This window comes from Peromyscus eremicus, chromosome 10 (genome assembly GCF_949786415.1).
Source record: "Peromyscus eremicus chromosome 10, PerEre_H2_v1, whole genome shotgun sequence".
Lineage (NCBI taxonomy): Eukaryota > Metazoa > Chordata > Mammalia > Rodentia > Cricetidae > Peromyscus > Peromyscus eremicus.
In genome coordinates this window covers 26,667,337-26,693,057 of record NC_081426.1, presented here as the reverse complement: position 1 = coordinate 26,693,057, position 25,721 = coordinate 26,667,337, and the positions used below count along the sequence as shown (strand labels likewise).

Below are 25,721 nucleotides of genomic sequence, written 5' to 3'. Positions count from 1 at the left end.
GAGCCAGGGGACTAGGAGGAAACCCTGCAGGAACAGGGACCCTCTTGCCCGTCTTCTCTATGCTGCCGTATGCACGGTGCTACTTAGTGGGTCTCATTTAAAACAGCAGCAGCAGAAGCAGAACATGGGCCTTCTGAGACCATAAGGGCTCACATGTGAGCAGCACTCTCCTGCCTCTTTGCACACTATTCCAAATGTCTCTCTGCCTGTCTGTGTGTCTGCTTTTTCCAGAAGAGAACCAGGGCCCAGGAATCATATGGCAAGGTAGAAGGAGACTGAGTGAGAAACTCTACTCGATAGAGTTCTCTGCTCAGACTGTAGAGGAAGGAAGGTGACAGAATCCACGTCCAGGCTGTGCAAATCATACCAAACATGACAAAGAAAAACTGATCCAGAGCCCAGCCTGGCTGGGAATGAACTGGGGGAGATCCAGTCTGAATGCTGGACCACAACAGAAAGCATTGAGCCAGTCGGAAGTTCCTGTTGCCACAATAGGGATCTGTCTTTCCTTTAAGGCAAATCACATCCTGCCCTTTGGGGTCCCCTTCCGCTGAGAAAACAATGTGTGAACAGCAGAGAGACATTCCAGGCAGATAAGCTATGGAGTAGTGCCCAGCATTTTGTGGGTTGCATGTCATTCCCTCAAAGTTGGTTGCTCTGATAAACACTCATGCAGGCAGGCCACCAAGAGGTTTATCGCCTTCTATGTTCAAGGAATCAGATGAAGCAGGGAATAGCTTTGATGATTTCTGAGTGTTTGATCATATTGAGAGCACAAGTTCCTGACCAGAGCTACACTGGTCACTTCTGTTCCTCATACTGTACTCAGGGCCCAGGAGGCTCTAATGACTATAAGCAGGGCTCAACTGACCAAGCCATCTTTTATAGGCTCCATGACATGGGTGGTGGCTTAGGCATCAGAGTATAATGGAGTCAAGCACACACCTTGCTTCCTTGCTGTACTCTGAATGCAGCAGTTATAGACAAGTGGCCAAAGGGAGAAATATAGCAGCAGGTGACAGATATAAACACAGTTCCCAAAGCTCTGAAGTTTTGAAGTATCAAAACTTTGAGGCTTTGAAGTTTGAAGTATCAGCACCATTTTGTGTCCTGAGAGAAGCTGGGCAGAGATGTCAGGGAACAGGAGGCCCTAACATTTCACTTCTCCCTGGCCCCAAATGGTCAAAGTGTATGTGTTTGTGGGGGAGCACAGGTGTAGAATTAAACTTTTTTTTGGTTTTTTGAGACAGGGTTTCTCTGTGTAGTTTTGCACCTTTCCTGGAACTCACTTGGTAGACCAGGCTGGCCTTGAACTCACAAGAGATCCACCTGCCTCTGCCTCCCGAGTGCTGGGATTAAAGGCATGTGCCACCACCGCCTGGCTAGAATTAAACTTTTCATTAACTAGGTAGTGTTTATCATTTTTCGTTTAATGGTCATGGGCTATGTCTTGGAGTCACTCCTGAGAATTTTCTGATCTACAAAGCAGCTAACTGCGTAGGTATTGGAGTGCAGGTGATGAGCCCCTCAGCTTGTACTATAACATATAGCATCCCTGATATACCGAACACAGGGCAAGTGCTCAGAATCACTGGATGGGTGTGGTAATCTGCAAAGAATTTAAGAGATTTTGGGAAGTCTGATATGCATGTACTGACAATTATCTGTAACTTCTATACTGCTGAATTCCAAGGAGTTTTCCAGCAGGATATGTTCATGATGTTTTTTAAAGAAATGGGGCTTACCTGGAGGAGGCCGACCATCGTTTATGTTAAATGCTGTGGCAAATATCCCAAATGGAAATGCTCCTATTCCAAAAGACATCTGAAAGCCACCATCTCCAAATCCAAATCCTTGAAATCCCTGTGGAGAAGAAAAGCAATTAAGAAAAATAGGCAGATTTATCCCACATTTCTCAAACAATGTCTTACACCACAGTGCATGTGGCACCCATGTTTTCTTCTTGTCCTTCTGTTACAAACTAGGGCCTCAGCTCTTCCTCCCACCCAGGCCCAAGAGGAAAGGGACTCGAGAGGCACATCTCACCTTCTAGCCTTAGCTCCAATCTAAGGAGCTATAAACGGTGCAAAAAGGGCCCATTCTGACCAAAAGTGAAACACACTGTTGTCAGCGTGTTTAGATCATTTATATGGGGTTAGATCATATTCCAGGGTTCCATATTAGCCAGTAAAATTTCCTACATGCTATTTATAATACACCACTGACAATCAGTCCCATACCCAAATGCAAAGGAACATCACAAACTACATACTATAAGCAGTGACAAGTTTTCTACGTCTCATAAAAGGAGCTGTAATTAATGGTGTTATATTACAGAATATACACATGGGATTATATAAAAAAAATGGAATTCTGATTGGTCAAACAAAATCTTGCAGCATGTTCTCCAAGGACCCTGGTGCTCTTTTATTCAACAAGACAGAAAACCTTCTTGTGACTTAAACTGTCAAACTGCTTAAACACCCGTACATGAAAATATGAGTATGTTGTCAATATATGTGTAAGTATTTCCCCTAAAACCTTCAGGGGCTGCAGATAGAGCTGAGTTTTCGAACCTTGGTTTGCTCCAAAGCATTGCATAGTTGGGCATGGTGGCACACACCTATAATCACAGCACTCACAAAATAGACATAGGAGGATCAGAAGTTCCAGATTATCCTCAGCTAGTATGGAGTTCAAAGCCAGCTTGGGATACATGACAGGACCTTGTCTTAAAAAAATTATTTTAGGCTAAGTGATGGTAGTTCCTTATCAGCTCAGCCTGGTCTATATAACAAGACTCCCCCAACAAAAACAGAAACAAAACACACACAGAAAATTCCCATGTCACATAAAATTGTAAATATTTAGAATATTTTATTTTTTTCTGATTAATACAGAAACGTGGGTGTGGTACTGTGATCCTAGCTCATAGGAAATAGGGACAGGAGGGATGGGGAGAATAATAAGTACTTGTCATAAGAAAGTAAGTCACTGATCTGCCTAAATAGCCACTGTCAGCAGTTTGGAGAGCGCCTTGGTTTCTTCCCCCAACACATTCACCACACATGATCTTTCCAAGGACAGACTCAGAAGAACAACGGCACTGCTAGGAAGTAGTCTCTGTCTGAGTGCAAGGTCTCCTGGCACAGGACACACAAACCTGGCCTTTCCTTTCCCTTCTCCCTATTCTGACAGGATCTCACTAAGTAGCTTGGGCTGGCCTCACATTTGTAATGCTCCTGCCTCAGGATCCTGAGTGCTGGAATTACAGATTAGTACCTCCAAGGGTAAGCTTATGTTTAATTCTTGCATTAGCATTTTACAAAAGACTAAATTTGGCCAATCCGATCTGAAAATTCAAACTTAAAAAGATATGTTATTGTTGTGTATAGTACTCCTATGTGCATTACACACGTGTCACAGTGCACATGAGGTAAGAGGACAACTTTGTGGAGTCAGTTCTCTCTTTTCATCTATGTGAGTTCTAGGGACCGAACAAAGGTCACCGGGCTTGCATGACAAGAGCCTTTATCCATAGAGCAAACTTAGTCACCGTGTACAACTTACAAATTCTTTGCCTTCCTCTGTACCTCTGGTGATCTCTTCAGAACAAATGATGAAATAATAGAAAGACAGGGTGTGGGGTGACAGGTATGGTGGCACACACCTTTAATCCCAGCACTTGGGAGGCAGAGACAGGAGGATCTCTGTGAGTTCAAGGCCAGCCTGGACTATAGACTGAGGTCTAGCTAGCAAAGATGGCTTCACAGTGAGACCTTAAAAAAAAGACAGACTAGACTACCAGCAGCTGCAGGTGCTTCTAACACTAGAAGTCTGCCCTAGGCCATTAGGGCTAAAGCCTCTGGCTTCCTGGGGTCTTTGATTTCTGTTGGTTGCTAATGCTGCTTGAACAAGTTGAGCCTGAGAAGGTAAAGGGCTGCTGTCCAGCAGTCAAGAGCAAGGACTTCGGTAACATCCAGGTTGGGTGTTGGCTCTGTGTGCTCCTGGACAGGCACACCACACACTACATATATTTGTCCCTCAGTTAGTTATCCCCTTTACATGGGTTTATAAATGAGATCATGCATACAACCCGCCCCCCCCCTTTTTTTTTTTTTTTTAGTTTTTTGAGACAAGGTTTCTCTGTGTAGCCCTGGCTGTCCTGGAATTTATTATATAGACCAGGCTGGCCTCAAACTCAGATATCTGCTGCTTCTGCCTCCCAAGTGCTGGGATTAAAGGTACACACCACCACCAACTAGCAAAACTCTTTTTTTTTTTTGGGGGGGGGGTTTGTTTTGTTTTTCGAGACAGGGTTTCTCTGTGTAGCTTTGCGCCTCTCCTGGAACTCACTTGGTAGCCCAGGCTGGCCTCGAACTCACAGAGATCCGCCTGGCTCTGCCTCCCGAGTGCTGGGATTAAAGGCGTGCGCCACCACGCTCGGCCAGCAAAACTCTTAATATAGTAAAAAAGACCCCCAATTTCCATCAGATCCTCGACCTTATAATACTGAGACTCCTAGTACCAGTTAAGCAGGGTGTTGGTGGAGCATGCCTTTAATCCCAGCACTTGGGAGGTAAGGGCAGGCGGAGTTCAAAGCTAGCCTGGTCTACAGAGCAAGTTTCAGGACAGCCAGGGCTACACAGAGAAACCCTGTCTCAAAAATAAAATTAAATTTAAAAAACGCACCAATTCAAGTGAAAAAAAGGATGTGTACATAGATTATCGTAGTATCATTTAAACAGTAAAATCTGTGAGCAACTCTAAGGCCCTTTAATGATTAACGGAAATTGTACAGAATCAAAATTCAATGGAAGGGCAGTGATACAGCTCAGCAGTACAGTGTTACCTAGCACACTTGACCCCTTGATTTAATACCCAGGACACTTCGTTCACACTCGTACACACACGCACTCTCTCTTTCTGGTGGAAATACATGGTAGCCTTCAATAAAGAGGACCAAGAGGGCTCGAGGTGTAGCTTGGTTGAGTAGAGCTGCCTAGAATGCACAAAGCTCTGGGTCTGATCCCTAGCACTGGAGAAGTGCAGGCAGGGAGAACCACAAGTTCAAGGTTATTCTCTATTACATACCGAGTTTTAGGCCAGCCTAAGATATGTGAGACTCTGCCTCAAAAAAAGACAGTAAGATAAAAGAAAATTAAAAAATTAAACAACAGCCAAAACCAAAACAAAACAAAACAAAAAAAATAACAACAAAAAAGCTGAGCGTGGTGGCATATACCTATAACCAAACCCTGGAGAGGCCGAGTTCAAGCTGTATATGGCTGTATACCGTATATGGAGACACTCTCTCAAAATACAAAGACTGGGCTAGAGATGGCCAAGACGCTCTTTATGGTGAAGAGTATTTCTTGCTCTTTCAGAGACCAGAGTTCAGTTCCCAGCACCCACTCAGGCAGCTCACAACCACCTATAATTCCAGATTCCAGAGATCCCATGCCCTTTTTTGGTCTCTAGAGGGAACACCCTCACATATACATAAATAAATGATAAAAACAATTTAAAAAACTAGAATATGAACAAACATCTCTCTAAAACACAATATTAAAAAGAACATACAATGACATTTTGAAGATATTTTGTTTAGAATATCATGAAATATACTGCCAAAATTAAATGTGAAAGCAGTTAACAGAATTGTGAGAGTGACATAAAAATCAGAATATATAGGCTGGAGACATGGCTCATGACTAAGATGACAAACTGTTCTTGTACAGGACCTGAGTTTAGTTCCCAGCACCCATGTTCGGTAGTTCAAAACTGTCTTCAGCTCTAGCTTCAATGGAATATGATGCCTCTAGCATCTTACAATCATGTACATACCCACTACAAACACATAATTTATAATAAAATTAAAAAGAATATATGGTATATAAATGAAGAGAACCATAGAAATTAGTATATACTTGTTTCTAGGATTCTAACAGTTCAAGTAAACAATTTTCCTTTAAATTTTCATTAATGTACATTTTTAAGTTTTTAATTGATTTTTCTGAGACAGTTTTATATATCCCAGACTGGTCCTGAACTCACTAGGTAAGTGGTTTGAATGAGAATGGCCCCTATAGGTTCAGAGTTGAATGGTTTGGTCCCTAGTTGTTGGAACTGTTTGTGAAAGATTAGGAAGAGGTGTGTCACTGGGGGGGTGGGCTTTGAGGTTTCAAAAGACTTGAGGCATTTCCAGTTAGCTCTCTCTGCTTCTTGCTTATATTTAAGTATGTAAGCTCAAAGGTACTGCGCTCCAGCACCATGCCTGCCTGACTGCTACTATGCTGGCCATGAGCTACATTCTCAGCTTCATTAATATTTTAACAAGAAATTGCTATTTAAAAAAAAAAGACTAAAATTTTATTTAAATGTGTACATATTTTGAGTAATTCTAAGTCAGTAATTCTAAGAATTTATCATAATAAAATAAGTATGTTTATCTGAGTATGTTTAAGACAGCAGAGGTAGTAGCTAAGTGTCCCATAACACAATAGTTGCCATTACATTAGATCTACACAATTGAGCATCAGCTGCTAATTGACTTCGGGTCTTAGTAATCCTGTAAACTGCACTGCTGAAATCCCAGCTCTCATGGGTACATTCCATGAGGGCAGAGACCATTTGCTAGGTTCACTGATAAACTGCCACTGCCAAAATAATGACCAGAGTACATTAAGGTACCTAGTATCTGTAGAACAGATGAAATTTTAAGAATTAGAAAATAAGGGCCACATATTGTAAAAAAGTAAAAATAAAGGGGGGCTGAAGAGATGGCTCAGTGGTTAAGAGCACTGGCTGCTCTTCCAGAGGACCTTGGTTCAATTCTCGGCACCCACATGGCAGCTCACAAGTGACTGTAACTCCAGTTCCAGAGGATCTGGCACCCTCACACAGATGTACATGCAGGCAAAACACCTGCACATAAAATAGAAATAAAGAAAGAAATTAACTACATATAAAAAAGCAAAAAACATAGCCAGGCGGTGGTGGCGCACGCCTTTAATCCCAGCACTCGGGAGGCAGAGCCAGGCGGATCTCTGTGAGTTCGAGGCCAGCCTGGGTTACCAAGTGAGTCCCAGGAAAGGCGCAAAGCAACACAGAGAAACCCTGTCTCGAAAAACCAAAAAAAAAAAAAAAAAAAAGCAAAAAACAAAAGTAAGCCAGGCATGGTGGCCTATGTCTATAACACCAGCTCTGGGAGACTGAGGCAGGATGATCATGAGTTCCAGACCAGCCTGGGTTACATAGTGGGACCCTATCTCAAAAATCCAAGAAATCAGGCTGGAAAGACAATCTGGTGGTAAAGTGCTTGCCATGAAGACTGATGACCTAAGTTCCATCTCCAGAGCCCATGATGGAAGGAGGGAACCAACTCCCCAAAGTTATCCTCTCACCTCTACACACATGCCCCCCGCCACCATATACACACAACAATAATAAAGTAAAAGTTAAATTTAAAGTCAGGTGGTGGTGGCGGCACATGCCTTTAATCCCAGCACTCGGGAGGCAGAGCCAGGCGGATCTCTGTGAGTTCGAGACCAGCCTGGGTTACCGAGTGAGTTACAGGACAGGCTTCAAAACTACACAGAGAAACCCTGTCGCGAAAAACCAAAAATAAATAAATAAATAAATTAAAAAATATCTAAGAAATAAATATGTAAATGTACAATCAATAATCATGCATATAGAAATTAATAAGCACATACATACACACATGCATGCACACACATATAGCACACACACACACATATATAGTAAAGGAAGATGAGAAAACAGGCCCAAATGCTCCCAATGGCTATCTCTGGATGAGTGGTTCTAGGACTTCTCCTGCTTGCCTCTTTTCTGTACTTTATAAATTTTCCTTTACAACTTTTCTCCTTGTTCTAAAGCAAGGAGAAAAACTGCAAAGTCAACAGATAAGTTACAAAAGCCACATGCACACTTCTAAAAGCTTCTAGAATGTTCCTCACCCCTCTATTTTCGGGCTCCGGCCTCTGGCCTTGAGGACGAGGAGGAGTCTTCTCTCTGAAAAGGAATTGTACAAAGTAAGGCCATCACAGGATATTGTGAGTTGCTCTCTGTGAGGACTGACCAACAGGGTTTGGGCCACTCTCCTGCTCAACACATAAAACTACTGTGCCGGGTGGTAGTGGTGTACACCTGTAATCCCAGCACTCGGGAGACAGAGGCAGGCGGATCTCTGGGTTTGAGGCCAGCCTGGTCTACAGAGAGAGTTCCAGGACAGCCACAGTTAAACAGAAACCTTGTCTTGAAAAACCAAACAAACAAAAAACCGTGCTGGCTTAACCAAATGCCGGCTTAACTCCATTCTACCTCAAACCAGGAAAACCAGCTTGTTCTGAGAAGCCATCAGATTGCACAGCCTATTCTTGCAACAGAGATCTTGACCCAGGATGGTTATGAAAGATGGCTAGTTGCCTTCCCTGGGACTGCTTGATATGAGCTCATGGGTGCCAGAGGTCCCAAGCCAGACTAAAATAAAGGATGGATTGTCAGGTAAGAGGGTTAGGGCTCAAGGTCTCTCTGATCTGCCCCTATAACTTCAGTTTGGCCTCCATTACTCTTGGGCTAGTACCTCATGCTATCTTTTACTTTTGCCTCTAGTTCTCAGACCCTCCTATCACTCACCTAAATAGCTTGACTGAGAATTTATTTCACATTAGGCACTAGGCAGGATGCAACAATACTAATACTCTTGAGATGATGCTAATTTCAGGAGAGACCCAATCAATCACAATATAGGATGGGAGCATTAGTGTGTGACAGGAATACGGCTGAGGGCAATTCAGATGGAGAAGATCACTTCAAGGAGGGAACTTCAAGGTTTCATAAAATACAGGCAGGAATCAAGAAAAGGCTGCAGGAAGTAGGGAGGTAGTTTGAGTAGGACCAGGGAGAGTAAAAGACACAGAGCAAATACAAGTGTGACAAATGTAAAAGGATAAACCCTTTAAGAGAAATTCAGTGTGTCTGATAGACAGGAGATGAGGAGTCAGGTGAAGTGCTAGAAAAATTAAGATATTCTTCTGAAAAAGTACAGATGCCAGACCAAGAAGGCTACCTACATTTCTGAAAACCCAACCCCCGAAAAAGCCACTCACACTTCCTGGTCCCTGTCTTCCTAAAGTCACATTCATTGGTGCTGCAACCCCACTCCATAGGCATGCTCCTGCTTCCCAGTGTAAGAAGTGCTTTCTCAACACTCTGCACACTTGCTATCATGATATCTTGGACACTGCAGGGAACCAGCCAACTGGCTGCCTGCTAGTAGATGACCCCGAGCAGCTATCTACACAGGCCAGCACATGGCAGCTTGGCTCCTCTCCTCTCTCAAGCCTTACCCTTCCCAGGTGACCCTCATCTTGACCAAAATGGCTCAAAATCAAGCAGCCAAGGGTTAGAGTGCTAAATAGATTGAATTCACCCCCAAGTAGGAAGTGTGTATCAGATGCAGTCTTTACCTGGGATCCTGCTGCCCGGTGCTGCCCCTGCCATAGAGTGGGATGACCTTGTCCCGGCTGATTCCAGCTTTGCAAACTGGACACACTTGTCTGTTAGGTCTGGTCTCCAACCACTGCAAGTGAAAGAAAAATACAAGACTGGTCCAGTGCTGCCCCATTTTCAGTTAAGTACAGTGTGTGAAGGGGAAGCCAGAGTCCTTAAAATGGGAAACAGCAGTTGGGAACTGGAACCTGATCTCTGTTCCTAGCATTGAAAAATATGTATTGGGGATAAAATCAAAATTGCCTTTAAATACTAGTAACTAAACAAGCTCTGTCTTTCTGTTACTCTCCAGGACTGTGAGCCGTACAGAAGAAGGAATTGCAAGCCTGAGGCCTCCAGGGAGGATCCTGGGGTGAACAGAACTTACATTCAGGATCAATCATATCATCATTATAGCGCCTTTCTGTGATTTCTTAAAAATAATTTACCTTATTTTTAATTATGTACGTCAGTGGAGGGTGGGGTTATGTGCAAACAAATATGCACACCCTCGGAGGCCCGAAGAGTAATCTGAAGCTGGAATTACAGGTAGTTGTGAATATGGGTACTAGGAACTGCACTTGGGTCCTCTGGAAGAGCAATATGTGCTCTTAATTGCTAAGCCATCTCTCCATCTCCAATTTTTTCATCTTTACAGTATTTCCCCAATGGTGCAACCTGACATCAGCACATGGATGTGTTAATCATTTTTGGGTCACTTAGTATTGTGTTAAGGGATAGATTTTGCTTATTATCTAAACTTTATTAATGTTTTATGTTAAAACATTTTTATTTTACTTTCTTAAAAATGAACAAAAGATTATTTTTAAAATGTTATACTTGTATTTTTTCCTTTTTATTTTTTTGAGGCAGAGTCTCATGTATTTGAAGATGATGTTGAATTCTTAATCATCACACCTTTGGCTTCCTAAGTACTGGAATTATAGGAGTATGTCACCACACCTAACTTGTGACCTCTTTATGGGCACTGGATAGTTTATGTATATTTTCTCAACCTTTATTTATTTTTAGCACTAGGAGATAAACTCAGAGTCTTGCACATAAAGAGTATTCACACTATGAATGAACTATGCCCCAGCCCCTCGATATTATTTTAGGACATAAACTGCATCTCTAGACATGAAGATATAAAGTTCATTATATGAATATGAGCCAAAGACTCAGGGATACAGAAATAGCAGCATCTCATGATTTTATATTCCACATTTCTCACCTGTCAATTGCTCCAAAACCTAAGTTACATGATCTCTCAGTGCTCACACCAACATGTTCTGCCAAGTCTATTCTTCCAGGTTCGTTTGGGTCAGAATGCTCATCCCTAGCTCTCTCTTCTTTCTCCTATGAGGACACAGAGCAGTCTAGTCCCTGTCCACCCCCTACACTCTCTAAGCCACCAAAGAGTGTGCTGCTGTACTTCTGACACCCACGGAGATCGTCACCTGGTTGTGACTGTTCATATCCACTTGCCAATGCCAAACCCAGTTCTTAGTGAACACTAACTGGTTTTCATAATAAATTATCTGCAAAAGCTATCTATTGTCAACAAAAGTTTAACTCTTCTCAATAATTTCAAGATCTTTCAGCAAAGAGAGGTGTACTGATATGAAAGGAGCTATCTTTTTACTTCTTCAAATTTTATTTTCATCTCCGTATGTGTTGGTGTGTGTGTGTGTGTGTGTGTGTGTGCGCGCGCGCGTGTGTGTGCGTGTGTGTGTGTGTGTGTGTGTGTGTGTGTGTGTGTTTGTGTGTGTACCCACAGAGGTGTGTTGGAGCCACTGGAGCTGGAGTTACAGGTACTAGGAACTGGAATTGGTCCTCTGCAAGGGCAGCAAGCATTCCTAACCACTGAACTCTCTCTCTAGCCCAGAAGTTATCTTTTATAAATATAAAAGCTCAGAAACAAAAAAATGATCTAATAGCTAAGGATGTGGCTTAGTTAGCAGATCAATTGCTTAGCACACAAGACATCCTGGGTTCCTAACACAACATGAAGTGGGAATTGTGGTGCACACCAGTAATTCCAGCACTTTGAGGCAGGAAGATTTCAAGGTTATCCTCCACTACATAGTGAGTTTGAGGATATAGCTTGGGATACATGTGGTTTCAAAACAAAAATAAAACAAAAAGGTCCTAACATTATCAAACCCAACCCATTTGCAAATGAATCACTGAGACACAGAAAGTGGTGGTCAGCCAAGGCCATAATGGCTATTCTATTATTGGCAGAATCAGGACCAACCCAGGTATGATATGTCCTCCTATTACATCAAATACTTGTCAATGGGCAGGTGTATAAAAAGGGCAACTGAGCCCAGAAGCAAGGGAGATTGCAGCTTCTGACAGTAGTCCCTTGAGACGAGGATGTCTTGTGCAACTCTAGCTGATGAAAGACAAAGTAAAATAAAGTACATCTTACCTGATGCAAACACGGCCAACTAGCAGAGTCCCCAGGGCGGCCAGCCATCAGGAAGGAAAGCAGGAAGAAGGAGAAAAATGCTTTCATTAGCAGAAACACTCCATGAATAGGGAAAGACATCAGAATGGGTAACTGGGGTGCTGTAACCCCAGTGAGGTTTCACAGGGATTACTGGCATCACAGACAGGAAAAGGTAGGGAGGGTTAAACTGGATACAGAGGCATACATCTGTAACCTCAACACTAGGGAGGTAGGGGCAGGGGAGGATCAGGAGTTCAAGGTCATCATCAATTACACAGTGAGAATGGATACAGCCTAGGCTACAGGAGACCCTGTCTTAAAACAACAATAGATAAGAAAAGGCTAAACCCACAAGAAAAAAAACGAGAGTAAAAGTTAAGACTCCAGTCTCCAGTCCAAACTCTACCACAAAAGCAGACTCCCATTGCCTAGACCGCCCAGGCCCAATTTATTCACAGGTTAGTCTTGGAGAGATTACAGGCGCTGAAGGAATCCAATAAAAGTCAGGTATTCTCTGCAGGAAAAGTCAGCACTGTCATGTAGCACATGACAATATGAACATACTTGTCATTTGCACCAATGTCAGCAGGTTCACAGCCTCCTTGGGCTCACAAGTGATATATGGATTCTCTGTTATTTCAGAACCATTTTAAACAAACTGCTTTTCTGGCAAGAAGTGGTTCAAAAGTCCAGGCCTACTTAAAACATCTTTGTAATGGAAAGGACGGAGAGGCTACTCGGGAAAAGGTTACTTTCATCTTACAGAGCTGCTGCCCAACATGGCTTTTCTTTCCTTTTAATTATTTATTTATTTGAATTCAGAGTCTTACCATGTAGCCCGGACTGGCTTCAGACTCATGATCCTCTGCCTCAGACGTCAGAGTTCTAGGTTTATTTTACTTGTTTATTTTTATGTCTATGAGTGTTTGCTTACATGTATGTCTGTGGACCACATATGTACCAGGTGCCCACAGGTTGTTGAATCCCCTGGAACTGAAGTGACAGATGGTTGTTACCCACCATGCAGATTCTGAGAATCAAACCTGGGTCCGCTATAAGAGCACCTAGTGCTCTTAACCACTGAGTCACCTCCTCAGCTCCCTTCAGGGTGCTAGGATTACAGGTGTGTACCATACCCCTGGCTCCAGTGTCTCATTTTTAAAAGAGAAAGCCAAGGTATAGAAACATGTAACTGACATCAGGACTAAAACTCTCTACTGCCTCTTCAATACTTAGCACTGCATAAAAAACATGACATTATAATACTAAGGGAAAATTATTCAATTCCAGATTTTTAGTATTTCTTTTCTTTCTTATTAATAAGTTAGTCAACAAATACTCCTACAACTTACTATGTGGCAGCCATGGTGTCTTTCACATATCATGTGCCTTTTCTAGATGAATAAAACTGTGGCCTAAGCAGACAGTGCTTCTCTCAATCCCTGAATGAGGCTAGTTTCACCAACAAATGCAGTTTCCTAGACATAAGGGCTGCCTCATATCTGAATCCAACACTGAGCTTATGGGGCACCTCAAATCACAGGACTCCTCTAGAGCTCCCTTAATTATAGGGAGAAGTGTCGGTGAATGAATGACCTTCAGAGCAAAGCTTACGGTTATAATAAAAGCACGAATCCAGAGGCAGAGGCAAAAGGAGTGCTAGAATTTCAGGTCAGCCTGGTCTACATATCAACCCTGTCTCAAAATCCAAATGAACAAAACTAATGATGAAGATTCTTCCCATTTATGAAGCAACTACTGTGTGTCAAGGGAGTGGCTGAGTTGACTTTTTTTCTTGTCATTGGATGGTCACCAGGAGATATAACCATTCCTACTTTATAGAAAAGAGGAAGGTGATATGCAGAGAAGAAACAGATTTGCCTAAAGACACTATGGTCTGGACGCATCTGCTTCATCTTCGAATCTGTTTTTTCTAACGGTATTCTGTCTCTTAATTCTGTCATTTTGGTCTATCTATACAAAACAATTAAGGCAAAAATCTCAAATACAAAAACCTCTGCTCTAGTCTACTAATTCACCAATAAATTTCTTTTATATTGCTGAGAATTTACTCCTCCAAATTGCCTTCTTCACCATATTTCTGCACAAAAACATCAATCAGCTCTATATCCCCTAGGTTTGATAATCTGGTCCACTCCTCCACAGCCATTCTTATTTCCTAACATATCCACTCCCCATCCCGGGTTCTGTTGAGAGGAGGACAATAGCCTCAGGGACTCAGATGAACCGACAGTGCACATATCCATCCCCAGGAACTGACTGCTTTGGGCTGGCACACACCTTCATCGTATTTGCCATTATTTCCCCTCAGCTTTCAAGGTTTCTCCCTACCCTTCAAAGTCTAGCTCAACATCTCAATAGAAAAAAACAACCACTACTCAACACTCACCTAAGTTCTCAGAGGCAGAAGGGAGTTCTATAAACACTGAGACCAGGAGGACACTGACCTTGCTGCTTCATTTCACAACATATACATTAAATACAGAATAATTACCATCGTAGCTAGCACACATGCTATGTGCTCTTTTAACATGTTTACTATTTTTGGTCCACTCACGTAACACTCATAAATAAGCCTGTAAAATGAGGCAGAGTGCATGTAAGCACTCTGTCTAAGGTCGTCCAGTAGGGAAGTGGCAGAGTCAAGTCGGAAAAGGGGGAAGTCTGGCTACACAGTTCTTGCTCAAAACCACTATGCAATCTGTCCGTAGGCTCAGCACAGCAAGTGGCAGTAATGTTCACTACATGGGGTTACTATTGGAGATATAGGAAGACATCAGGATGGAAAGAGGATTTGCCCAAGGTTACCAGACCTTCGGCAGTAGAGCTGGGACAGAAACTGAGGCTTCTTGTCCCTTGGGTCTGAGTGTACCAGGACTCAGTATGAGGGAGACATCTGCTCGAAGCATCTTCTGTCTAAAGTGAGACATTTGCCCAGGGTGTCCACAGAGGTGGCAGGAGGGGTCCTCACCAGAAGAGGTGGCCGCACAGGCTGATGACAGCATCCTTGGCTGTGTCCAGGCATATGTTGCACTCAAAGGTACTGTCCTGCCCTCCACTCTCACCAGTGCCGTTGCTGCTGCCACTGGGGCCCCCTGCACTGGAATTCTCAGGGGATGCAGAGGCCGAGGGCCCCTTACTTGCCATTGTTGGCCGCCAGCAAAGATTTCAGTGAAGATTTTCAAGACAATCCTGGAAGACAGAAAGCACTGGATTGCTCATTGCTGCAGCCTGCTTCTCACGGCTTCCATGCCAATGCCTCCATCTTCTCTCAGCTCCAAGCAATCATTAGGATTGAATTTGGGAGCAGATTTTCCCAGAGGGTTGCAGGGACAGTAGCTGTAGGGCTATGCACTTCTTATGAGTTGCTCATGAATATAGCCCAAAACACATCTCATAAAACAAAACACAAACTGCAAAAATACTGAGCAGCCTCTAGAAGGTTCTCAACAGAAGTTCCCCTGTTTATATTTACATTCTCCTGTATTAACCACACCAGTCGATAAATATATGCTCCATTAAATACTAAGTGGAACTGTCAAGCTATCTTTTAATTTTGGACAACTTTTATGTTGACCAGGCCAGGAGAACAGACTTTACTCGACTGTAATTGATATATAGCAGAATATGAAGAATTTCCTGTGACTGTGAAAGATTAGGAAGCTTGGAGCACCCAGATGATGGTCTTTGACACTTTCTACCAGCTGGAATACCACTTACCTTACTTATTCTAAATTTACCAACACACTTAAAGAGGAAGTCATGTCAGTGAAGAAAAAGTTGTCTATCCCATACCACTCAAGGTCATCCTGCACACTCATGCTCTGGGCAATCCTGATCACTTCAGGAAACATCAGACTGAGTTATCTGGTTAACTGAGTACTGTGGGTTTGAGACCAGGATTCACGGTGCACACTATTTGTATTCAAACCACAGCATCACCATAGACAAAGCTGGTCACTAATAGCCAGTGGAAACATAGCACTGTTGACCATCAATTCCAAATCAAAGAAGCCAGGGAAAGATAATGAGATCCATTCAAGGGATACCCAGGAATTCTGAGTGCACTCAACCTGTCAGGAGCCTCACTGGGTTGCCCTTATTATCTCAGAAATTAGAAGCAGGAAATACTGGGTGGTTACCACAGTCAGAGAACTGAAGCTTAGACTCAGCCCGGCCTCCAGCTTGCTAGGAACCACACTTTTTCCTGCTATGCTTTTCCCATGTGTAAAGTGAGGACTCACCACGGGGGTACCCGAAGACCACCTTGATTGATTTCAGCTTCCAAAGCAAGAAAAGATGAAATCCCAAAAGCTGGTTTTCTCAGACCAAGAAACCTTCCACTGCTTCTTCACAGGGCAGACTCAGAGCTTGGGGCTCATGAGCAGCTCTCGCTACAACAGCAGCTTAGCGACTTGAGCAGGGAGCGAGGCCGGCTCGCCACCACTTTTTCACTCAGTTACATCATTTTACGTGATGTCCCAGAAGGGCAGCTGGCTGCTGACTGTATCAGTGTCTTGCTAGCCTCAGATCCAAGACCTTCCTCCTCTTTTATAACTCTGTGTGTGTGTGTGTGTGTGTGTGTGTGTGTGTGTGTGTGTGTGTGTGTGTGATGTACTGGGGAATAAATGTAGGCCCTCACACACGCTAGCTAAACACTAGGCACTCCACCACTGAGCTATAGACATCCCCAAACAAACCCAGCGTTTCCTTGCTGAAGAAAATCTTTTTGAGATTTATTTCATTTTATACATATGACTGTTTTGTCTGTAGATATTTATTTGTACCACATGTACACCCGGTGTCCATGTAGGTCAGAAGAGGGAATCAGATCCCTTGGAACTAGAGTTATGGATAGTTGTGAGCCACCATACATATGGGTGGTGGGAACAGAACCCAGGCCCTGTGGCAAGAGCAACAAGTGCTCTTAACCACTGAGCTATGTCCCCAATAACCTCCTTGTTTGGAAAAAAAAAAAAACTTTTAAAATTAAGAACTAGCTGGGTATGGTGACACATGCCTATAACACCAGTTAGTACTCTGGACATTTAGAGAATTGTCAACTGAGAAAAAAAAAAAAAATCAGTCACACAAAGAAGTGGGTTTTGTTGTTGTTGTTGTTTTCTGGGTTTCTCTGTGTCCTGGAACTCACTCTGTAGACCAGTCTGGCCTTGAACTCACAGAGATCCACCTGCCTCTGCCTCCCAAGTGTTGAGCTTACAGGCGTGTACCACCCCCCCCCCCTTTTTTTTTTAAACTTCTTTTGAGACAGGGTCTCTCTGTGTAGCCCAGACTGGCCTGAAACTCACAGGGATTCCTGCCTCTTAAGCGCTGGAATTAAAGGTATGACCACCACACCCAGCCCACTAATTAGGACTATAATCAAGGAAAAACATATTTAAGCAGTCTTAAAAATGTGTTCTGAGGTATTAGAAAATGTTATTTTTAAACTGCTAAAGAATCAGAGCTTTATCACTTATTTTTCAGGGAAGTATGTCTTGTAAGAAACTGATTGAGGGCCAAAGAGTCCACTCAGCTGGTAAAGGCACTTGCTGCTAAGTCTGATAACCTGAGTTTGATCCCTGGACCCACATGGTAGAACCAACTCTAGCAAGCTGGTCTCTGACCTCATGGTGCCATGATAAGCATGCCCCCATCCTGCACATACACCATACACAATAAACAAGTAAATGTAGTTTAAAAATTAAAATACAAAGAAAGAAATTGACTGAGTACAGTCTCAGTTTCTGAGTAGTGAGAGGAAAGAGTTTATTAAATAGCCCAGCAGAGGCTAACAATATTTCCAAGGTCAGCTCCCATTTGGGATGGCCTGTCCACCCTGGTCCAAAGGCTTAGCTGGGGAAATCTCTAAGGTCTGAAGAACGGACTGCTTGTTCCATTTTGTGTCTCAACCTAATGAGCATCTGTTTTGTTTTTCTTGGCAGAATTATTGTTAATTTTGTTGGGTATGGCTATGCTCTGTAACTTTAAAAAAATTACCATCTGGGCTGGAGAGATGTCTCGGTCAGTAAAGTGCTTGGTATGCAAGCACTAAGGCCCGAGTTTGATCCATAGAGCCATGTAAAATCATCAGGCATAGTCGGATACAACTGTAACCCCAATGCTGGGAGGGTTCCTGGGGCTTGCTGGCCAGCCAACCTAGCCTAATCAGGCCAACTCCGGGCCAACCAACGAGAGACCCCTAGTCAAAAAACAAGACAGCTCCTGCAGAAGGACACTCACCTACACACACACACACACACACACACACACACACACACACACACACACGCCAGAGAGACACACAAAATATTTACTAAAGAATAGGATATTTGGGACTTACTTGAAAATATTCCAGAATGAGGCTGGGGAGATGGGTCAGTCAATAAAGTGCTTCTTGCTCAAATTTTAAGGCCTAAGTGTAAGGATTATGTCCTTAATTACGTCACCAACCTGCAACAGAGTCCCAGCCTAAAAAGTGGGTGTGCCCTCTGTGCGTTCTCTTCCTTTCTGCACTCTCTCCTTCCGTTCTCTTCCCTCCGGGTGGTCTGTTTCTGTTTCTCTGTTTCTCTGTTTCTCTGTTTTTCTCTCTCTCTCTCTCTCTCTCTCTCTCTCTCTCTCTCTCTCTCCCTCTCCCCCTCCCTCTCTCCCCTTCTCCCTCTCTCCCCCTCTCTCCCCCCTCTCCCTCTCCCTCTCCCTCTCTCTCTCCCTCCCTCCCTCCCTCTCTCCCAATAAAGCTCTAGAAAGGTAACCATGGCTTGTGATTCTTCTGATCAGCACCTTCCTCCGCTGGCATGGCTGCCGCAGGTGGCAGCCAGCCACGAGAGCCGCAGCGTAACCAACACCCACAAAAAACGCCAGGTGCGATGGTGTGTGCCAGTAACCCCAGTGCTACGGGTGTGGAGATAGACAGAGCCCTTGAGCTCACTGGTCAGACTAGTCTAGTAGAATCTGTGAGTTCCACGTTCAGTGAGAGACCCTGGCTCAAAAAAATGAAGTGGAGACTGACTGAGGAAGGCACCTGACATCCACACTAGCCTCCACATACCTGCAATGTGTATGTAGGTGTGTGTAGATGAAACGAACAAATAAGTTGGCTATTAGAAACAAATGATGGGCAGTGGCGGTGCATGTCTTAAATCCCAGCACTCAGGAGGCAGAGGCAGGCCCATCTCTGAGTTCCAGGCCAGCCTGGTCTACAAAGCGAGTTCCAGGACAGCCAGGGATGCACAGAGAAACCCTGTCTCGAAACACTGAAACACTGAAACACTGCCCCTCTCCCCCGCAAAAAAAGAGAAAAAATTGATGTGTTAGGATTATGTAGTATTCTATTTTATGTATATTTTGAAACTTTCTGTAATAAAAGGAATTTTTAAAAAGCCAAATTGCAAAAAGTATATTTATGAACTTTTGAGTTAAAATTTATACATGCAAAAACACACACACACACACACACACACACACACACACACACACAAAATGTCTAGAAAGCAATACTAATCTGTCAATTACTTCTGGTATTATGAGGACTAGGAACTTTGAACTTTTATATTCTTATCCTATTTTAATGTATTATAACAAGCCTGTTGTTACTTTTACAATAACTTTTTTAAAAGGAAGTAAATGTATATATATTACATTTGTTACATAAATCATAAATTTTAGGACATGTCTTTAAATTTTTTTAACCTTTATTTTCACTTGTTTATTTTTGTTTTTCAAGACAGGGTTTCTTTGTGTAGCCCTGGCTGTCCTGGAACTAGCTCTGTAGACCAGGCTGGCCTCGAACTCATAAAAATCCACCTGCCTCTGCCTCCTGAGTGCTGAGATTAAAGGTGTGCACCACCATGCCCAGTTATGTCACATTTTTAATATATTACTTTTGAAATCAGACCAGTATAGCAGTATCCATGTGTCTAGTATAGTAAATGTATCCATATGTCTACATTTTCCCCAATCCTGAAAAGCTCTAAATTCAAGCTTTGACTCTACTACTGCCTAGCTGTGGTTTAAATTTCTTTTCTCTAGAGCTGGGCATATAGCCCAGTTGGCAGAGTATCTGCCTAGCATGCATCAAACACTGGGTTTGATTTCCAGCACCACCTAAAATCAGGCATAGTGGCACACACCTATAATCACAAAACCTGGGAGGTAGAAGCAAGTGGATCAGAAGTTCAAGGTCATTCTTGGCTACACAGTAAATCTGAAGTCAACTCGGGATACATGAGATCTTATCTCAAGAAATAAATTAACTAATTAATTTCTTTTGTCCCCTGAAAAGTAAGTACAGGTCTACTAAGGTCAGTGATCTGGAAGGCAAACCAAAGTGGGAGGGGGCTATTGCTACCACATATGCACCACTTAAGATGAACACATCCTGTGGGAGGGCTACCCACCACCCCCACATTTCCCCAGAGTGCTCTTGAGTAGGAGCAGCAGGAACTATTAGATAGAAGGATTTAGAGTGTGGAGATAAACAGAAAGTACAGGATAGCCTCGAGGGCCTGGAACCTATTCCAATGGGCCCTAACTGTCTCTGCCCTAGGGTATTTATAGAAATGCCAAAGGGTGGAGCAAAAGACTTCCCTCCAACACAGCCAAGTGCAGACCATCTCAGACACCTGCACTCAGGCCCGTGGTCCAATCATCCTCTCTATGAAGACCTGCTGGGTAAAGCACTAGGAAACCTGAAGACGGGCTCCCACAACATCCTACCTGGATCCAACAAGGTTCTGCGTGGCTCAATCTACCCTTCACAGGTATATGGGAAAACTGGGGTAAAGATGGGTGTTCAGGTGGGAACAGTCAGGAGACAGCAACAGCCCAGTCTGCAGGGTGTAGCAGTCATGCAGCAGGCCAGATACCAACACAGGCTTATACATGTCAACTGAACAGATCACATCACTCTTATTCTAATTCCCTTCCTTGGGCCTCATCCCAGTAGGCACTCAGATAACTGCTGAATGAGTGGGTGCAAGCACACATGACTGGTTTTGGTCAACTGCCAGGCTGGCTGCTCACAAATCCCTCTGGAATTCTGGGTTCCAAAGCTACATACTCATCTCTGAACCTCTCCTCTCCTCTATCTCCTCCCTAACCCCATGTACAAGAAGAGATGAGTAGCATCCCTTTGGGGCTATCTACTGAGCACCCACAGAACAAAAGAATGTGGCGACAGCCTCATGGGTCCTGTAGGACTAGGGCAGTAGCCAGAAAATACAGGTCCTGGTTGGCCAGACACCAGACAAAGTAAGAAGGGAATAGGGCCTAAGCATTGCTGAGCTGCTAAAAAATCAATCTTGGTCCCTACAGAACCTACAGACTCTGACCTCACCAACATAGCAACCTCATTGGGGCTGATCTTGAACTTCTGGGCTTAAGTGATCCTCCTACTTCAACTTCATCTGTGCTGGGACTAAAGGCATGTACCACTGTACCCAACCATTCATTACTGTTCACCTGAAGCATATTCCAGTTTCAAGTCTATCTATTACTGCTTCTGATCCTCACTCTATTTTACAGTTAAGAACATTAAGCCGGGGAGGTTAAAGGACTTGCCTAAGACTTTGCCTACCATCCAGTGCCAAATTTAGACTTTCCAACACAATTATTAAGACACTTTATATTCTTATAGACAGCAAGTATGGGTGCTGGGAACCGAACCTGGGTCTTCTGGAAGAACAGCAAGTGCTCTTAACTATGGAGCCATCTCTCCAGCCCCAGTCTACATTTAAATTTAAATTTTATTTTATGCATGTGAGTATTTTGCCTGCATGTGTATCTGTGCACCACATGTATGCCTGGTGCCTGCACACGACAGAAGATGGCCTGAGCTGCCATGTGGGTGATGGGGAATCAAATCTAGATCTTCTAGAAGAGAGGCCAGTCCTCTTAACCACTTATCTCTCCAGCCCCACCACTCTACCTACATTCTTTCAGACAGGGTCTCATTATGTAGTCCTGGTTGGCCTGGAACTTACTATGGAGACCAGCATGATGTCAACTACATTCTTATATGCTACCTCATTAACATGAAGCTTTATAAGATGAAATGCACAGTCTTTGTTTGCCCTCAAACTCACTGCTGTAACTTTTGTGCCCTCTGAATGAAATATAGAGCAAACTCATCATTCATCCATCCATTCATGCAGCTAACAATTCCGTGACAATTACATGTCATATGTGTTGCTACCAAGTGGAAGTTCACAAAGAAGAGTGGTACCAAGCTGAGGCTTTGGAGTTTAGCAGAAGAGCTAAAAGGTTAAATGATAAGAATCCTTAATAAGGACTCCATCAAAATCACTCGAGATGTGCTATTTTCCCTAAAAAAAAAAAAAAAAACCCAGCACCTCTGTGCTGGCTATTTTTATATTAATTTAACAAAAGCTAGAGTCATCTAATCAGAGAGACCCTAAATTGAGAAAATGCCTCCATACAAGCTGTGAGCAAGCCTGTAGAGCATTTTCTTAATTAGTGATGAATGTGGGTGGGCCCAGCCCATTGTGGAAGGTACCACCCGGAGGTCCTGGGTCCTATAAGAGAGCAGGCAGACCCCAGGTGGTGGTGGCATACACCTTTGATAGATCAAGCTCCGCCTTTAATAGAGCAAACTCCATTGCCTCTGTTTCAGTTCCCGCCTCCAAGTTTCTGCCTTGACTTCTTTTGATGATGAACTGTGATATGGAAATGTAAGCAAAAGAAACCCTTTTCTCCCCAAGTTGCTTTTGGTCATGGTGCTTCATCAGAGCAAAAGAAACCCTAACTAAGACAACCTTTTCCCAAGATATCTGACTCCCAGGCCCTCCTCAGTGACATTTTCCTTACCCTAAGATGATACTTTCTGTTAGACAGTTTCAGAAACCCAGTTCTAAAAGGGGAGAACTCTACTAAAAGCAAGCAGCAACATTAGCACCACACAGCTTTTGAGAGGGATGGAAAATAATCCGTTCTTCAGAATGTACAACCTTCAGGCACTGTAGAGACGTCAGATATATTGGAGTGGTAGTCAGATGAGGTGGCCCATGCTTATAATCTCAGCACCTGGAAGACTGAGGCAGGAGAATCACCACAAGCTAGGAGGCCAGTTTGGGACACACAGTGAATTCAAAGCCAGCCTAGGCTAGAGAGAGAGACCCTGTGCCATAAAAAAGAAAATAAAAATAAAACTAACTGGGATGAGGACAACTCTGTTGAGATCTCAGATCAGTCCTCACTCTGGGATATAAATGATCACTTAGTAAACAAGTACACACCTAGTTTTGAAAAACATTCCTCAGTTTGAGATGTCTAGGGTGATATACAGTGGTGCTTCGAGACTAAGGCAGATTTGCAATACTTAATTAGGAAATTAAAGCTTAAAGGTGGCAAGACCACATCCTCAACTCTTTGGTTTGCTTGCCCTGGCTCACCCCTGAGGAATGGGACAGTGGGAGAATATAAGACTTAACTATCCTTGCAGCAATCATCAATGAACTGATCCCCATTCTTGTGTTCAGTTCTTAGGCTTTAGAGAACTGTAGGCATTTTGGAATCCACCATCTGTCTTATGTGCTCCTTTTTTCCCCCAAGACAGGGTTTCTCTATGTAGCCCTGGCTATCTTGGAACTTGCTGGTCTTGAACTCAGAGATCAGTCTGCCTCTGCCTCCCAAGCACTGGGATTAAAGGCATGCACTACCATGCCTGGCTTATGTGCTCCTTTTTAAGGCCCCATGCCCATAATTTCTTAGGACAAAACCCAGGCCTTGGGCATGCCAGGCAAGCATTCTACAATTGACTATATTCCAGCTCCTATACTCCTTTTTAACTCTAAAAATTCCAGGCCAAGGTGTACAGAGATATAAAAAAGACACTAATCTTCATTATGAAAATCTTCATTACAAATCTGAGCATGCTCCCAGCAAAGGGCTTGTTCCTGTGGCACGTACTTGTTCACATGGGAGCTTTCTGCGAGGCGCCTTGGCATGTCTGAGCCTGTCTACACTGATGCTTAGGCTGCTGATGGACCACATGGAGACAGATGAGACTCGCATTCCAAGAATGTCTACGCCACATTCAGAAGGCTGCAGTGGGAAGAAACAAGTAGGTTGAGTGGAACTTGGGACACACATTAACCAGCTGTAAAATCCAAGAGTCTAAATGGTGTTTAAGTCCCAAGGCTAGTGCTCGTGAGACCTGGCCCCAAATACAGGACCAAAGACATGAATGATCTTTTAGGTCCAGGAGGACAGAGAAGGCTGAGCAGATGGCTTCTTTTTCTGGGGACTGCACTGGTCCTGGTTTTGGTACCTCATAATCTCCCTATTTTCTCAACCTCCCCTACCTTCTAAGATTTATTTTAAAAGTTCTCATTTTTTGCCAGGCATTCAGGATACTGAGATAAAGGTTTCAGCCTAAGGGTGACAATGACAAACCAACAAGGTGGCCCAATCTGCTTGGCACTGACAGGTATGCAGAGTGTGTGAGGGCAGAGGGGGTTCAGACACAGCACAACAGACAGGCAGACAATTCACCGTGCCAAATTCAGTGTAGAAGGAGCCCAGGGAACGGTAAGGAAGGCAGCAAGATCTAGGAAGAAGTAGGGAGTAAGTCCTTAGATTCCCCAGAGCCCTTCAGCCTTGGTCTGCTTGCTCATATTCCAAATTGGGGTCCATAACCTGACATCCCCACCCAAGCTTCCAAAATGCCCCATGATTTTAATGATTCTCTTCCTATCCAGCTCACTCCCATTCCCTAGCTAAGTAGACTGGTACATCCAAATGGTAGGTTTGGATGTACATAGATTATACTATGTGATGCAACACTATCCATTATATTATCTTATTTTATTTTGTCTTGTTTGAGACAGGAGTCACCCTGGCTGACCTGGAACTTGAACTTGCAGTGATGCTTCTGTCCTTGCCTCTTGAGTACTAGGATTATAAGCATGTGCCACCAGAGCCAGCCTATCACACTTTTGAGGTGAGGGATATCTGGGGGAGATATCTCAATTGATAGAGTATTTGCTTCACAAATATAAGGACTTTAGTTTAATCCCTAGAAACCACATAAAAATGCTGGGCATCGTGGTACCACACACATGTAATCCCTGTCCCAAGAAAATCAAAGTAGAAGCATCCCTGAGGCTCTCTGGCCAGTTAGTCTAGCCTACCTAGAGAGCTCCAATTAATGAGAGTCCCTGTCTCAAAGGAGGTGGACAGTATTCCTAAGAATGACATCCAAGGTTGTTTTCTGGCCTCCACATGCAAGCACAGACACCTGCACACATCTACAAACACACACACACACACACACACACACACACACACATTGTATTATGTGACACTGGGCTTCACACGGGGTAACTGACATAGGCTAGGGAAAAAAGCACTCTGCCACTGAGCTGAATTCCCAGTCTTCCCTTACATTATCCCAGTCTGTTACACATAGATTATATTCTACTTCCACAGAGATTTTACTTGGATGAGAATTTTACTTATATGACATAATGTTAAATGAAAAAGCAAGCTACAAAACTGTATACAAACAGCTGATGTGGAAGTGCAAGCCTGTAAGCTCAGCATTTGGGAGGCAGGAGCATGAGTCTGGGGCTAGCCTGGACAAAACCTTCCTTATAAAACAAAAATGTATACAAAGTCAAACATGGTACCATATGCCTGTAACCTCACAGCTCTTAGAAGGTAGAAGAATTATAATTTTTTTTCAAGATTATCCTCAACTACAAGGCAA

The 25,721-nt window shown here is 43.4% G+C and overlaps 1 protein-coding gene across 7 annotated transcripts in view; it reads right to left on the bottom strand.

Moving 5' to 3' along the window:
- The window catches only part of Rnf185 (ring finger protein 185), a 44,589-nt gene that overhangs the window by 2,433 nt on the left and 16,435 nt on the right, over positions 1 to 25,721 (bottom strand). For 3 of the 7 annotated variants that reach the window (XM_059275626.1, XM_059275625.1, XM_059275629.1), the window contains exons 2-7: positions 23,921 to 24,055; positions 14,967 to 15,187; positions 11,954 to 11,972; positions 9,495 to 9,607; positions 7,983 to 8,037; positions 1,746 to 1,863 (exon numbers count right to left, since the gene is read on the bottom strand). In XM_059275626.1, the coding sequence (XP_059131609.1) occupies positions 1,746 to 1,863; positions 7,983 to 8,037; positions 9,495 to 9,607; positions 11,954 to 11,972; positions 14,967 to 15,142 (481 nt within the window). In that variant the 5' untranslated portion in view covers positions 15,143 to 15,187; positions 23,921 to 24,055. Of the gene's footprint in view, positions 1 to 1,745; positions 1,864 to 7,982; positions 8,038 to 9,494; positions 9,608 to 11,953; positions 11,973 to 14,966; positions 15,188 to 23,920; positions 24,056 to 25,721 lie in introns of those variants that run through there. The other 4 variants (XM_059275631.1, XM_059275630.1, XM_059275632.1 and 1 more) reach the window with 2 other exon arrangements.